This window comes from Helianthus annuus, chromosome 1 (assembly GCF_002127325.2).
Source record: "Helianthus annuus cultivar XRQ/B chromosome 1, HanXRQr2.0-SUNRISE, whole genome shotgun sequence".
NCBI lineage: Eukaryota > Viridiplantae > Streptophyta > Magnoliopsida > Asterales > Asteraceae > Helianthus > Helianthus annuus.
The window spans coordinates 63,317,335-63,334,294 of record NC_035433.2 but is presented as its reverse complement, the minus strand read 5'-3'; the positions used below and the strand labels follow the sequence as shown (position 1 = coordinate 63,334,294).

The window sequence follows — 16,960 nt, the reverse complement described above, 5'->3', positions numbered from 1 at the left end:
ACAATTCGAAACCCTAAATTAAACAACTACCTATACCGGGGTGAAACCGAGAAGATTAGCCACTCATGGTTGAAGAAGCTTGATCACCGGATGTTTGGAACTTGATGAAGATCATCTTGAAGCTTGAATGGAGGATTGGTTAATGATGAAGGTTTGGTGATGGATGATGATGAATGGATGGATGAATGGATTGATGGCTAGGGTTTGGAATCAAGATTGAGATGTTGAAATCCTTCTTGATTCGGGTTATAGAGATGATGGTAGATGGAATGGTAATGAAAGATGGGTGCTTGATGGCTCCAAGATGAAGATTCAAACCCTCATAAGTTGTAACTTACGAGTTTAACGGCTCCCCAACCAATTAGAATCGTTCCCAACAACCCAAACACCAAACTTCGCGTTTCAGCAAACGACAACCCGTCGCCGACGGCCTCTAGATCTCTGAAATCCATCTGACGGTTTGTTTGGCTGTTTACGGGCACCTTTTGACGACGGGACTTTCTAGAGCCCGTCGGCGACGGCCTAGAGCCCGTCCCCGACGGCCTCTAGTTTTTCCTGTTTTGTCCGAAACTGTTTTCTTCATAACGTCTTCATTATAGCTCCGTTTTACTCACCGTTTTCGCCCACGTACTCGTAATTCAGCCCTCTATCATGCCATCTTCCAATATATTCATTTTAAGTCCATTAACATTCCCAAAACACATCCAATCTTCATGATTAACTCGGTTTTGTTCATTTCACATCCCCGGTTGATCCGATTCACGTCCCGGTGCTCCGTTTAGCTCCCGATTAGCTCCTTAAACTCTTTTAGACCTGTAAAACACGAATCCCATTAAAAGTAGGCTATTCAAGATTAAAAGCTATGTAAAAACATTAGCTTAAGCACAAATGATAACCAGTTTTCGACCACGTATCACATCCCCACACTTGTCTTTTGCTTGCCCTCAAGCAAATCTGTTTTTCACTTTCACGTGGGTCGAACAAAGAATACACTCCCCATTCCCAAGACGAAGGTTAAGGTCAATTGTCATACTAAAGTTCAAACTCCTTACAATTTTCAACATATTTAACGGTGAAGTGACTAATCACACAAAAAAAATGGTTATCCAAGATTAACCCGCCTGTAAACTAATAAGTCATGCACATCCCTCACAATGTTCTCTCCACTCGGCTTATAAATTAGCTAATGTGTATAATGTATTAGCACTTCAATCAATTAATCGCTCAAAACCGATTAGAACATGTACCCGCATAGGCTTGCAACTCAATCATTCTCCACCACCGATCACGAATAGTAAGCACAAGTCATAAGGTCTTTGTAAGGGTTGTAACGGGGCAAGGCTAAGGGTAGGGAATAGGATATTTTAAAGTGGCTAATGTAAATTCGATTTTTATTACAAACCACTAAACTAAACAAAACTAAATATAAACATCAACTATGAGGCAACAACTTTTCACCTTTTATTCAACAACTACTAACACATCTTTTTCTTCTTTTCTCAATGATTTTCTATTCTTTTCGTACATTTTCTGTTTTTTTTTTGCAAATAAACAAATACAACTATACAAACTTTGCTACTATAATCGAATTTCCATCACATGGGTTTAAAAGAAAAAGGTTTTAAGGTTATGGGCTAAAGGGTGGTCAAACAAAGGGATTAGGCTCAAAATTGGCTACCAGGGGATAATTTTTTTGGGTAAGGATATAGAATTGGTGTAAAAGGAAAAGGTTTACCTAATGCCTTAATCATTCACGTGCTTGTATTCGGTCTATGGTCTCGAACGTATCCAAAGTTGCAAGTTCTACAATACGCGACTAATGGTCCACTCAAACAAAGAAACATGTATATGTAAATCTATGATATAAAAGTGGCTCAAAATCTCACGTATAAGGGTATGATATGTGATATGCATAAAATGCTAGTTCCTTAGGCGAATTATTCCCAAATAACCACCCGCTAAATACCCGTTATGCTTATTAATTTGAACTTGACCATGACAAAAGACCAAATGGGTTGTGCCATCCCTCGTTGACTTAGTTACTTGTGCTTTTAAGATCGCTTTTGAAACAAGAAAATTTTGATTTTTTTTTTGAAATTTTCCCCCATCCCCACACTTGAGGTAGACATTGTCCTCAATGTGTAGTGTTTAAATGAACGGGTCAAAATCGAAAACTTTTACTACTCCCCCATCCCCACACTTGAGGTAAACATTGTCCTCAATGTGTAAGAACTAGAGTTTGAAAACGCACAACGGATGTGACATGGCTAACCTTCCAAAAATTTAACCCCGTAAAAATAAAGTACAAAATACAATCCACTTATTACAAAACTAAGAATCAAGGTAAAAAGGAAACACATGCACCTGATTTTTGTCGCTTGATGCCCATATCTTCTTCTCTCTTCATAAAAACGTTTGTCTCTCGAACATCATATACCTACAAATTCTAACCCTTGTGTAGAAGCATGCTTCTCACAACCATTGAAATTTGTTAGGTGGTTAGTTCTACCATTTTTATAAAAGTGTTACCAAATCATGCGTTAAATTACCTTGATTTTTGTGAAAAAATAAGTTACAACAATAACAAGCCTAACTCACTTTCGTAGGAATCACGGTTGCATTTAGCTTATGAAACAAGCCCTTTTAAACCTCCCAATAGCTTGGGAGGACGAGAGGTCTCGTGAGGGTTATATAGGGAACACACCCACAACGTTCATTTAACTACTAAAACGAAATAACAAAATTATACAACAACAACAACAACAATACTAACTAGACTACAGAGAAAACTAAAACGAAATGTGAAATAAAATATACAACAACAATTGACTTACCACCTCATGGTGGTCGAATGGCGTGCTTGCCGTCCACGAGCTCCTCGAAATCACCCATCGGTGATTCGTACCATTTGTTGCCAAACGGTCCAAACTTCCTCACCTCCTCTTCCTTCTTCTTTTCTAGAGGTGACTTTTTCAACTTTTTCTTCTTGACCGTTTTCTTCTTTGTTTCTCCAAACCTACCAACCATAGCACACCCCTTTTTGTTTGGATTTATGTCCTTTTCAGGACACTTATCCTCACCGAGTGGCTTAGTAAAATTTGGAAAAACATTTAAATTTAATTCCCGGTCCCCAAACTTCATGCTTACCGTTCCCGTTGCACAATTTATTATGGCATTAGTTGTTGCAAGGAACGGTCTACCCAGTATGACTATCGGTTGGGTGTCCTCAACACATCCAACATAATCTACTACCAAAAAGTCAACTGGGTAGTAGCAATCATCTACCTTAACAATCACATCTTCCACCATCCCCCGTGGATGCGTGGGAGTCTGATCGGCCAATACCACGGGAGTATCAAATTTTTTTAATGGACCAAAATCGTATTGGTCATACAAACTCCCGGGTAAAATGCTCACACAAGCTCCAAGATCGAGGAGCGCCCTCTCGATTTTAAATGTTCCAATTTGAATTGGAATAAGAGGGTCTCCCGGATCTTGGGCTTTTTGGGGAAGGGCACTCGATAAAACGACACTCACATGAGATATCAAATCAACCTGTTCGGGTAATTTGTCGTGCCGTTTTTCGATGCTTAACTCCTTTAAGCATTCCACATGAGCCAGAACCTTTTTAATGTCATCTAGTAACGGTAAATTAATTTTTGCTTGTTTAAAATTTTCCCACCCCTCGTCCTTCGGTGGGTACTGTTTCTCAACTTGTGATGCATTAATTGGTTTAATTTGATTTAAACAATTTTCACAAAAAGACTTTTTATTCATTTTCTCAATTTTAACTAGTGAAATCGTGTCTTGTTCATTTTTATTTTCCGACTCATCTCTTGTATTTCCCACTACACCATCAACGCATTGTGGTGGTGGAATGCTTTCAACACTACTATAAACTTCATCATTCGAAAGAAGACTTACCACACTAATGTGTACATTCCTCACAATGCCCGTGCTTGAACTTTGATGCTTCGGGTTCATCGTAGTATCACTTGGAAGTCGTCCTCCGCTTCCATGAATTTGAGCCATCTCTTGAGCAAGTTGCCCCACTTGCTTCTCTAATGCCTTTTGGGATTTATCCCTCACTTCAAACTCTTTCCGCATTTTAGTTTTAATTTCTTGATTTGAATTCATGAGAGCTTGATGCGAGTTGGTAAGAGTGCTCATAGTATTCATGATAGCATCTAGTTTCGAATTAATCGAATCATCACCTTGGGAGTTAGATGCACCACCCCTATTTCCACCTTGGTTGTAACCTCGTTGATAGTTGCCTTCACGGTTTTGATACCCTTGGTTACCACCTTGGTTGTAATTCCTTTGGTAACCCCCTTGGTTACCACCATGACGATTGTTATACGAGGACCCACCTTGATTACCCGATTGAAAATTCGGGTTCATTTGATTCGAAGAATTACCATACCGGAAGTTAGGGTGATTTCTCAAACCTGGATGGTAAGTGTTGGAGTTCATGTCATATTGCTTCCGATCCCCATACACTTAGTTTACTTCCTCCGTGTAGTCACTCGACCCCGTTGGACATTGCTCAGCTCTATGTCCAATATCGCCACACTCTTCACACACCTCAAATTGCACCGCGTTCACTTCCTTCTTCTTCATGCGAGCCATTTCCCGCTCTAAGGTTGAAATTCGATCCTTAGAATCAAGATCGGGAAGCGTCCGGGAAATGGGATGTTTTTTAGCTCTATCGGCCGATTCTTTCTCTTTTGACCGTTTACTCATCCGCTCCAAAAACTTTCAATCATCGTCTTCGTGATTACTCAAGAGAGTCTCGTTGCTCGTTGATTCAAGGCGGTTATATGTGTTGTCATCTAGACCCCGTACAAAACACTTGACTAAATCCCACTTCTCTATTTGTTGATGTGGGCACTTTCGCATCAACTCTTTAAATCTTGTAAATGCTTCATGCAACGGCTCGCTCGATAGTTGGCGAAAAGACCTAATTTCATCACGAGCATCATCGGTCTTTGCCATTGAATAATATTAATCAAGGAAGGCTTGTTGCATTTCTCCCCATGTGCGAATGCTATTAGCCGGAAGAGTAAGGAACCATTGCTTCGCTTTGTCCTTTAATGAGAATTGAAATAGACGAAGCTTGACTTCCACCAATGCAAAATTGTGCCCTCCGATTGTGTTACATATAGAGGAGAATTCCGCTAAATGCGTGTACGGTTCGTCGTTAGACCTTCCATTGAAATGAGGAAGTATGTTGATGTAATGAGGTTTACAATCAAACATCCTCCTCTCACAAACAATTGGTGAATCATTCTCGGTGACCACCGGCCTAAAACGGTCATTTACTCCCCGTGGAGGTTGTTGACGACGATGCGGACCGTTAACTTCTTGATCAACCGGTATTCAGTTGTCCCTTCGCTCACCCCTCCTATCCCCACCTTGATTTCTACCTTGATTACCTCCTTGATTGCCACCTCCCACGAAACAGGGAATCCGGTTATGGTTAGCATTGTTGTTATTGTTGTAAAAACCATCGTTCCGGTTCCGTTGATAATTGTTTCGTGGTTGACGGTTGTTCTCGTAACCATCATTTCTTCCATCCCCATATCCATAATCATCATCCCCAACATAATTGGTGTTTTGGTAGCCAAATTCGTCATCTTCATACCTTCTCGCATTGTAGCCATTACACCGATTCAAGTACCCCCAATCTTCGTCATGATTAACTCGATCATCATAGTAGCCCCCGTCATCCGAATTTTCTGTATGAAGACTCACATGCTCCGGTGATTGATATCCGGGAACACTATAAGGTTCGTCATCGGGGATGGCGTTCCTCAAGTCGTCTATGTTGAAGAATGGGTCTTCGTTCGTGGGATTGCGACGATCTCGGTTGCCTCGACGGTCGGAGTTGACATTCCGGTCATCAAAGTTTAGGGGTAAGGATTGTTGTCGATAAAGGTTTTGGTGTTGGGGTGTTCTTTGGTTGTTGTTGGGATTTTGGTTTTGGAAAGGTGGTGTGGGTGGTCCATTGTTATTGTTACCACCCGGTCGTTCTTGAGGTATAGGTTGAACATTTTGGGCGGGATGAAAGGTTCCTCGGGATTGGAATTGATTTTGATTGAGGTTTGGATTATTATAGTTTTGGTTTGCCATCAAATCGGTTTCAATGGTCGGTGTGAGTGGTGGTTCTTGGTTGGTTTGATTAGAAGCAAGAGTTGCTTCTAACCGGCTTGCTAGGTTTCTTCTTGCTACTCTTTCTATTTCCGGTTCGTAGACTAAAGGTGAAGTCCTCCCGGAGTTCCGCGTATGCATGCACTACCTGTAACCTGCACAAGTAACACACCCCAAGTAACAAGGAAAAAGACAAAGTACAAGAAAAGAAATTATGCAATTTAAACAGATGATCACACAAATTCAAACAATATCCAAACACAAAGCGCACGCACTCCCCGGCAACAGCGCCAAAATTTGATCGGAGTGTCGCGCTCCGGTCAAAGATAATATTTATAAGCCCAAATTACCCTTAACTATGTGTTAGTGGTAGCAAGGGGTCGAACCACGAAGATTATGTGGTTTGTGTGTGGATTCGATTGAATTAAAACAAATGTCACACTTTATGAAGCTTGCTAGAATATCTTTATGATTTTGTTTAACTGAGAGATGTGAGTTTAAACTAAATGAATTGATTAAATTGATTAACAACTAATGATTAATGCTTACGAGAAAATTGGTTACTAGAACAATAATAAGAAAAAAGAATCACACCCGGTTTCAGTAATTGCTAACCTAGGATTTCTACATGTTGTAGATTCAACTCAAATGCATATGATTAGTGGATTTAGTGTACCGTGACTTAGGTGCTAATAACTATCAACGTCCCGAAGAACGCACAAGAATACACTTTGTAATCAACACAAGTAAATCCTAACCAAGAAAATGCACAATTACATATCACCATTTCGCAAAGTCATAACTTTTAACATCGTTCGACAATTTACGAATACGAAACAAATGTAAACTATTGTCAATGGTTTCAAAAATCAAACACAATTTGTCACAAAGTTGAAGCAAGAAACAATTCGAAACCCTAAATTAAACAACTACCTATACCGGGGTGAAACCGAGAAGATTAGCCGCTCATGGTTGAAGAAGCTTGATCACCGAATGTTTGGAACTTGATGAAGATCATCTTGAAGCTTGAATGGAGGATTGGTGAATGATGAAGGTTTGGTGATGGATGATGATGAATGGATGGATGAATGGATTGATGGCTAGGGTTTGGAATCAAGATTGAGATGTTGAAATCCTTCTTGATTCGGGTTGTAGAGATGATGGTAGATGGAATGGTAATGAAAGATAGGTGCTTGATGGCTCCAAGATGAAGATTCAAACCCTCATAAGTTGTAACTTACGAGTTTAATGGCTCCCCAACCAATTAGAATCGTTCCCAACAACCCAAACACCAAACTTCGCGTTTCAGCAAACCACAACCCGTCGCCGACGGCCTGGAGCCCGTCCCCGACGGCCTCCAGATCTCTGAAATCCATCCGACGGCTTGTTTGGCTGTTTACGAGCACCTTTTGACGACGGGACTTTCTAGAGCCCGTCGGCGACGACCTAGAGCCCGTCCCCGACGGCCTCTAGTTTTTCCTATTTTGTCCGAAACTGTTTTCTTCATAACGTCTTCGTTATAGCTCCGTTTTACTTACCGTTTTCTCCCACGTACTCGTAATTTATCCCTCTATCATGCCATCTTCCAATATATTCATTTTAAATCCATTAACATTCCCAAAACACATCAAATCTTCATGATTAACTCGGTTTTGTTCATTTCACATCCCCGGTTGATCCGATTCACGTCCCGGTGCTCCGTTTAGCTCCCGATTAGCTCCTTAAACTCTTTTAGACCTGTAAAACACGAATCCTATTAAAAGTAGGATATTCAAGATTAAAAGCTATGTAAAAACATTAGCTTAAGCACAAACGATAACCAGTTTTCAACCACGTATCAACGTTCATGACAGCCCTTAGACAAATGTCTTCGGAAGAAAGAGAGGATATCAACACTAGAAAGAAACCGAAAGGAATAGAAAAAGAAAAGGAAAACCAAAACGATGATGGCCTAGATCAACCCTACCTTCCACGGGACTTAGCTGAAGTCTCAAAATTCACCCGGAGGATTGCAGAAGCACCGATGCCCCCCAAAACGAAGCTACCTCCAAACTTTGACCGGTACGATGGGACGAGAGACCTTGAAGATCATCTTCATGCCTTCAGGGGTGCGAGACAACTAGGGCAGCGGCCCATGCCGGTTTGGTGCCATATGTTCGTACAAACCATGACGGTGGGAGCCCGGCTCTGGTTTGACAGCCTCCCTCCAAGAGGGATTGACAGCTATGAAGAGCTAAGTGAAAAGTTCTTGAGAAACTTTGGTCAGCAGAGAAAAGTGGTCAAAAATCCAAACGAAATTCTGCACATAAGGCTGAAGGACAACGAGCGGATAGACCAATACATGGAGAGATTTATCAAGGAAAGCATGAACATTAAGGATGTCCCGGAGGTCATGAAGATCAACAGTTTCATAAACGGATTAAAGCATGCACAACTATGTGAGAAACTGGGGGAAGGGTTCCCACACTCATTTAACAGTCTCATGCATAGGGTCAGAGCCTTTGTCAGGGGCAAAGACACCATCAACAAAGCTAAGGAGACGGACACCCTGCCCCGAAGGGTCACCCCGGCTGCAAAACCTCTTGATAAAGGTACACCTTACTCCAGAAAACCTGCTTTTGATAGAATGTTGCATGATAGAACAAGGCCCTCGTACTCCCCATATAGGCCTTGGGGGAGAGGCCCGCCCCCTACTCTGACAGTTTCACCCCTCTCACCAAAACCCCAAGCGAAATATTAACCACTGAGAGGGTGAAGAACTCCTTCCCAAGGCCACCACTCATAAAACCTGGGCCAAAGGCACAACCAAGTGAGTATTGTGACTTTCACAAAGGGTTTGGCCATAGAACTGATGATTGCATGTATCTAAAGAGAGAAATAGAGGCCGCAGTGAAAACGGGAAGACTGGCCCATTTGGTTAAGGAAATTAAGGAAGGAGGGGGGACCTCAAAGGGAAAGACGCAAGGGAGCCTGGGAGGGTAGATGTAGACATGATCAGAAGGAGGAACGAGTTTGATACCACCAGAAGTGTAAAGGCCAGAATCATGGGCTCCCCGGACTGCATGAAAGCTCCCATCCTTATGCCACACTTGGAGGAAAACGAGGTACAGCGGCTCCCACTGAACATCTCCGCCATAATAGCCGGCCACAAGGTGGCCAGAATACACGTGGATGGGGGATCAGGGGTAGAAGTTATATACGAGCATTGTTTCCTCAGATTTGGCAGGGACGTAAGAGATCGACTTGAGGAAGATTCTATCCCCCTTGTAGGATTCAACAACAGTGTGTCACACCCCTTGGGAAAAATCAGACTCCCATTCATAGTTGGTGTAGGGGATCGCGTTCGACATATAAACCTAACTTTCACAGTGGTCCGAGTACCCTCAAAATACAACGCAATCCTGGGAAGACCTGGAATTGGGGATTTGCAAGTACATGCATCCACCCCACACGGAGCTTTAGTGTTCCAGACGCCAAAGGGCTTGGCTTGGGTAAAGTCCGCATATGAAGTAATTTCTTCTGTGTCTGAGGGGGAAGCATCCGAGAAGCCCCGGATGGAGGGGGTCGAAGAACGGGTCCTTTGTGACAGGTTCCCAGAGCAGACGGTTAAAGTAGGGAGTCACCTGAGTGACAAGTGTAAGAGTGCCCTTAAGGAATTGCTCCTTCTCAACATAGATGTATTCGCGTTCCAGCACGTGGATATGACAGGAATCCCAAGGAGCTTAACTGAACACCGACTCAATACATACACCTGGGCAAAGCCAATCAAGCAGAAGAAGCGGAGCATGGGCCCCAGCAAAAGGAGGGCAGCCTGTGAGGAAACCAGGAAACTGCTCAGAGCCGGAGTAGTTAGGGAAGTGAAGTACCCATCCTGGGTCGCGAACCCGGTTATGGTCCAAAAGAAAGACGGGGGATGGAGGATGTGTATCGACTTTCAAGATCTAAACAAAGCATGTCCCAAGGACTGCTACCCCCTCCCAGAGATAGACGTACAGGAGAAGACCGCCTTCATCACAGACGAGGGGACATTTTGCTATACCAAAATGCCCTTCGAACTCAAGAACGCGGGTGCAACCTATCAGAGGTTCATGAATGCCCTTTTCAGGGAACAACGGGGACGAAACCTGGAGGTATATGTGGACGACATTGTTATCAAAAGCTTGACTGAAATGGCTATGATAGATGACATAGCCGAGACCATCCGAACCATGCAAGATGTGAATATGAAGTTGAACCCTGGGAAGTGTTGTTTTAGGGTAGAAGAAGGGAAATTCCTGGGGGCAGTGGTTACTAATGGCGGAATCAAAGCTAACCCGGAAAAGACCCAAGCCGTGGCCGAAATGAGATCCCCCAAGTCCCTGATAGACATCCAGCGGCTGAACGGAAGGCTAATCGCATTAAACCATTTCTTTTATCAAAAGTGTCTGACAGGACCCTTCCCTTCATGAAGGTGCTGAAGGACTGCCTTCAAACAGATAGGTTTAAATGGACCTCTAAGGCGGAAGTCGCTTTTCAAGAAATGAAGGCCTACATCTGTCAGCTCCCAACCCTGGCCACCCCAGTACCCGGGGAGCATCTGCTCTTGTATCTATCCGCCTCGAAAACAACCATAAGTGCGGTTATGATGGTGGAACGGGAGGGAAAGCAGATACCAATATACTTCGTCAGTAGGACACTCAAAGGCCCCAAAGAACGTTACATGCCCCTGGAAAAGTTAGCGTTGGCCCTTGTTTTTGCATCCCGAAGACTCAGGAGGTATTTCCAGGGACACAAGATCACCTTGATGACAGATCAGCCCCTCCAAAAGGTACTTAGGAGGCCGGAGCTGTCAGGACGATTGGCTAAATGGGCCGTCGAACTGGGAGAACATTCCTTGGAGTTCAAACCCAGGACAACCATGAAAGGACAAATACTGGCCGATTTCTTAGCAGAAGTCCCGGAGGATGAGGAAAAAGAACTCCTAAAATGGGAAGCCTTGGAAAGAGAAGAAGACGAGGCTGTGTGGAAATTGCTCACAGATGGAGCCTCTAGTGAAGAAGGGAGTGGAGCAGGCGCTACCTTGATAAGCCCTGAATGAGTTGAGTTAACCTATGCCATAAGACTGGACTTTGAGAACACCAATAATACCGTGGAATATGAAGCCATTTTAGCGGGGATGAGGCTGGCAAGAAAGATGAAAGCAAAGCACGTGGAAGCTAGCACCGACTCACAACTGGTGGTCAAGCAGTACCAAGGAGAGTATGAGGCCAAAGACAGCACCATGGCTCAATATGTGGCAAAAGTAAAAGAAATGGCCGAAATGTTCAAAACTTTCAAGCTGAAATACATCCCCCGCGGGAGAAACAGAAAGTCTGATGCCCTCAGCAAGCTGGCCTCAGTAGCATTTGATCACCTAGCAAGAGAAGTCAAAGTGGAAGTCCTGACCTCCCCCTCCCTCGGAACAGAGGAGGTAGCTACAGTTGAAAACGCACAAGAAATGTGGATGAAACCAATTGTAAAGTTCCTCAGAGACGGAACTCTACCCGAGGGAGCTTGGGCAGCCAGGAAGGTGAGGGTAAAGGCCTTGCAATATGAGTTGGTTGATGGGAAACTGTATCGAAGATCATACCTGGGCCCATCCCTGAAGTGTGTTGACATGGAGGAAGCTGAGTATGTGATCAAAGAGATACATGAGGGGATTTGTGGAATGCATTCGGGGCCAAGGACGGTAGTAGCAAAGGCAATGAATGCGGGATTCTATTAGCCTCGAATGTAGGAGACAACATCCGAAGAGATTAAGAAATGTGACAATTGCCAGGTACATGCACCTATGACTCATCGACACAAACACCCAATGATACCCGTCTCAACGTCCTGGCCTTTCCAAAAATGGGCCATCGACATAATAGGGCCATTCCCGGAGGGTCCAGGAGGGGTCAAGTATGTGGTGGTCGCCATCGATTATTTTACCAAGTGGATAGAAGCAAGTCCATTGGCAAAGATAACCGGGGAACAGATGAGGCAATTTGTACTAGACAACATCATCTGTAGATACGGGGTTCCAAAGGAGCTGGTAAGTGACAACGGCGTCCAATTTGCTGGAAGGCCCTTCAGACCCTGGTGCGAACAGATGCACATACAACAGGTGTTTACTTCCGTCACTCATGCCCAAAGCAACGGACTGGTGGAAAGAGCCAATCAAAGCGTTATTAAGGGAATGAAAGGGAGACTCGGGAGGAAACAAAAAGGATGGTTGGAAGAGCTACCATTTGTACTATGGGCATACAGGACCACCCCCAAGGACTGCAACGGGGAAACTCCTTTCAGCTTAACATATGGGACGGAGGCAGTCATCCCAGTCGAAATAGGATCCCCGACTGCAAGGATGAAGCTCAGGGAGGCGGAAAACGAGCAAGACCTCCGGATGAACCTGAACCTGCTGGAGGAAAGGAGAGAGGTGGCAGCAGTCAGGGAGGCCAAGTACAAGAAACAGCTGGAAAGCTATTACAATGCCAAGATGAAAAAACTTAGCCTCGTCCTGGGGGATTTGGTCCTAAGAGCAAACGAAGCCAGCCTACAGGAGAGCACCGGAAAACTAGGTCCCAATTGGGAAGGGCTCTACCGAGTCATATGGACAAACGGCAAAGGAAGCTGCAAATTGGAAACACTCCAAGGCAAGGAGGTCCCCAGGACATGGAACCTCATGCAACTTAGAAAGTACCACATATGAGGGGTGAACCCCCGGGAAAAATGGCCAAGGAGCCACTTTTGTAATATTTAACTATTAGTCTAGGGTTTGCCCCCAAGGACAGACCTTTTGTAACAACTTATGCTGGGAAGTTTAATCCCCAAGAAATGAATGACAAACGGACAACTAACTCGTCCTCTTTTGACAAAATAACAGATATTATATCTAGGCAGACGTGCCCAGAAACACTATAAAAGCCTAACTAAAAATGAACACACGTGTACAAGGTATATCAAACATACCAAAAGCCGGCCGTGGGGCAAAATAGGGTCTAGCTAACCCAAAGAAAGCGGACAAAACAAACCAAAAACATAATCTCACGTTATAAACTTGTCCAGCGATTGGCCTCGAACAGACAATCCTGGTTTACCAGACAAACCATAAGTGCAACACACTTCTGTAAACAAACTACAGAAAGAAATCTTTCTGTATTTATTTGCAAAACAAATGTACAAGGAAAGGCCTTAATTACTTTCGCAAAAGCAGCTAGCATACAAGACAACAAACACAACAAACTCAACAAAAAAGACCAAAGCACAGCTTCCTGCAAAACGGCCCAAAGGTCCTTAGGGAAGCACCGACTTGATCCTCGGCAAAGGTTCATGCAAAACAAAAAACACACCAAAAAGCAAGCAAGAGGCAGGATAGCAGCATACAGTCATAAGTTATATGATTAGATACTAAGGAGAACCCCTACACAAAGTTTCCCCCTCCAAACACCAAAAAGTTTAAAGTATTCTAGGGAAAGTAATTATCCAGGCTACAACCATATCGAAAGAAGCAAATGTTTAGAAATCACTAGGGGGCATCCCCAAACAAAGAGGGTGGAGACGAATGACCAGTAGAGGAAAACAGGGCTTTCAATTCATCTATCGATATCATGGGATGCTCCAGGATCTTCTTGAGAATGGCCGTGGTCTTACTCCCAAACTCCTCATCCAGCTTGGATAGTCTCTTCTTAGCTTTGGAGTTGTAAAGCGGAGTCTCTTTTCTACCAAGACCCTGAGCAGAATAAGCATAGCCATCCTTCAGCCCAACCTTGTAGCCAACATCCCGGTATACCCTATACACCTCTTCCAAGCCACTCTTAAACTCCTCTGACTGAGAAACGACAGAAAGGAAGGCCCCAAAACCCTCAGTGATTAACCAATGTTTCTCCCTAGCCAACCGCTGGTTATCATCAGAAGTTATCCCATAATCTGCATACATAGTATTCAACTACTCCTAGGAAACGGAGCCAACTTCCTTCAAATGCTTTAACTCAGCGACCAACTCCTCCTTCTCCTCCACCAGCACTGCCATCTCCCTCTCCCAAGCTTGCTCCTTCCACTCCAACATGGCTCCAGCCCCCTGGGCAGGAAACATTACAAAAAATCCAAAAAACGGTTTGAAAAATAAAAAAATAAAAAAGGAAGGGGGGGGGGGGGAGAAAGGCTATATACCTTCTCCTCTTGCAACTTTCTCTCAGCCTCAACCACTTGACATCTAAGTTCGGCAGCAACAGACTAGGAGGTCTTGAGCTCAACCTTGAGTCCTTCATTCGCCCTCCTTAAATCGTCGATCCGCTGCAGCATGCCAGCACCCCTGAAAAAGCTCTCACAAAGAGACATGCTATACTGATCCTCAAAAAGATCATCTCTCAAAGCAGAATTTACAAACTTATGGGAGAGAGGAACAACATGACTAAGAAAGTCCCTAGCAGCCTCAGGAGTCCCTATCAACGAAGAATGAGTTACTTTCCATTTGGGGACATAGGTGAAAGGGATAGCATCAGCAAACAGAGGCGCCAAAGGGGACCGATGAGCAGGACCCTCAGGATGAGTGGGTTTACTGGTCCCCGTAGCATGAGAAGGTGAGAGCTCAAAGGCTGAGGAAAAACGAGCCATGCCTACTTTTGGAGTCTTATCCCGAACAAGGGAAGAGGAGGGACCAGTGGGGATCTCTATGGGATCATGAGAACTCCCCTGCACAAAAAGAAAAAGAACATCAAAAGCAAAACAAAGGTAGGGCAAATAGGTAAGAGGAAAAAGGAACTCACCAACAAAGGTGCACTCACAAGACTTGAAGACCTTAGGTGTTTGGACAAAGAACCCTTGACCCAACAGGGGGAAGTTCGGAAACAGCCTTCGATGAAGGAGGGGGCTTCTGTCCGCTAGCACTCCGGAGCCTTTTCCGGATATCACGGGGAGCAGGGGTTGGCCTAGGACTTGCGGCTTTCCTCTTACGAACTAAACGGACTTCCAGAGCTTCATCATCACTTTGATCAGAATGCTGAACAGGGGCGAGATCAGGGGAACTCTCCTCCCCATCGGAAAGGGTCCCCTCCCCTCCTTCCACAACGACAGAACCCCCAGCCTGGGCAGACCCCCCGGTGACCTGCATCTCCACATTCCGATTCAAGCCCGGATCAAATTCATCACCAACTATAAACTTGACGTCCTTGGAATCCCCTTGAAGCAGTCTCCACAAAGTTAACTCTGCATAAGAAGAACACTAAAGATGACTGCACAAATACCAAGGCACAAAAGAAAATGACAGCAAATCCAGGATAAAAGATACCTTTTTTGCCGAAAAAGGCCTTGGGACGAACTGGGTAGGAAGGGCTCAACCCCACCATGGCAAGAATTCCCTCGGAAAAAGTAAAAGCCCTCGTTGGGTTTTCGTACATTCGTTTCCATTGAACGGTCTCGGTAGCAGACAAGGTAGGAACAACATCTTCGGTAACGGCCTCAGCATCTCTTGGCAGTGGAGACTCTGGTATCATGGCAGCAAAGACAAAAATGAACCTACTCTTCCAATCCTTCGGGTAAGTGGAAGTTGGCATAAAAGAGTAACAGGGTTTCGACACACTGTTCTGTCACTTGGCAAAAGTAAACCAATCCCCATCGGAGATTAGTTTATAGAACATGCAGAACAAGGGGACAGAGGGCTCGCCAGAAATGGTTGCACAAGACAACTCAAAGTCTACCACTCTCATAAACCCTAGGGATGCAACTGAGAGACGTGAACCCCGAAATGGCGAAGTAGAGCAACCTTGAAAGGTGAAAGAGGATATCGGACTCCACAAGAGGAAAATGCCAGTGTATAAAGGGGAATTCTATCCGATGTACACTCAGCTGATTCGTTAGGGCTCGGCAAGGAGGGAGAAAACTGCTCAGGAATGTTGTATGTCTCGACAAAGGACTTCAAGTCCTTCGCTGTCAAGACCGATCTAATCGCAGAACGACCGGAGCGACTCATGGTAGAGAAAGAAATGGTGATCGGAGAAATATTAAGAAAGTGAGAAACAAAGGATAATAATGGAAACAAAGCAAGAATTCAAGAAGACCAAAGGGGTATTTAAAGAGATGATTGATAGTGGTGATAACCATCACATCACCGTCCCTTCAAAATTCAAAAAAAGGGGCACGTGTATTGTTGGGATTAAACCCCGCCATTAATATTCGGCAGACTAGTAGGGGGTAAATAATGATCACTTAAAGTACGGGCCCACATTTTCTATCCTAAGAATTACCTTTTGAAAACAAGTATAGCTCAGCCCCGGAACATGAGCCTTGGGTCTCAGAGCCAGGGACTAAAGATGACTTGACGACGGGCCAATGGATTGCTCCATTTACCCGACTTGGGCTGATGCCACAAAAGCCCAACAGACATGGCCCATAGACAAGCTTACTTCTCCGTTAAGGTTTCCCACATATGAGTATGGGCGGGAAACGAGGATTCAGAAAAGGGAAGATGCATTTAATGTCCGATGTGAAGAGCATCTTGGCTGGCATTGTACTTCTCCAGCCGAAAATATTAAATGAGGCCACCATCCCACCGTTGGGGGTCAGACACGTGTCTGAGCCCCCCGAAGATTGTCAGAATCCGTTGGATCACCTTAACAAATATCCCACATGCAGGATAAGGTCATATGCTTATATAAGAAGAAAGAAACGGTAATGAGAGGCATCAGAAGGTATCACATTTAATACTGTAACACCCCGTGTTTTCGAATGTCAAAGTCAAAGCCAAAGTCCAAGTCAACTTTGACTTTCTTTGACTGTATATAGTCGACTTTATGTTTTATTTGTATTATGTGGA

The 16,960-nt window shown here is 44.1% G+C and overlaps 1 protein-coding gene across 1 annotated transcript; it reads right to left on the bottom strand.

Annotated features, from left to right (window-relative positions):
• Positions 1 to 5,379: 5,379 nt before the first annotated feature.
• Positions 5,380 to 6,132, bottom strand: LOC110900445 (translation initiation factor IF-2-like). The gene has a single exon (XM_022147354.1). It carries the CDS (start codon positions 6,130 to 6,132, stop codon positions 5,380 to 5,382), a length of 753 nt encoding a protein of 250 aa, XP_022003046.1.
• Between the last annotated feature and the right edge of the window lie 10,828 nt (positions 6,133 to 16,960).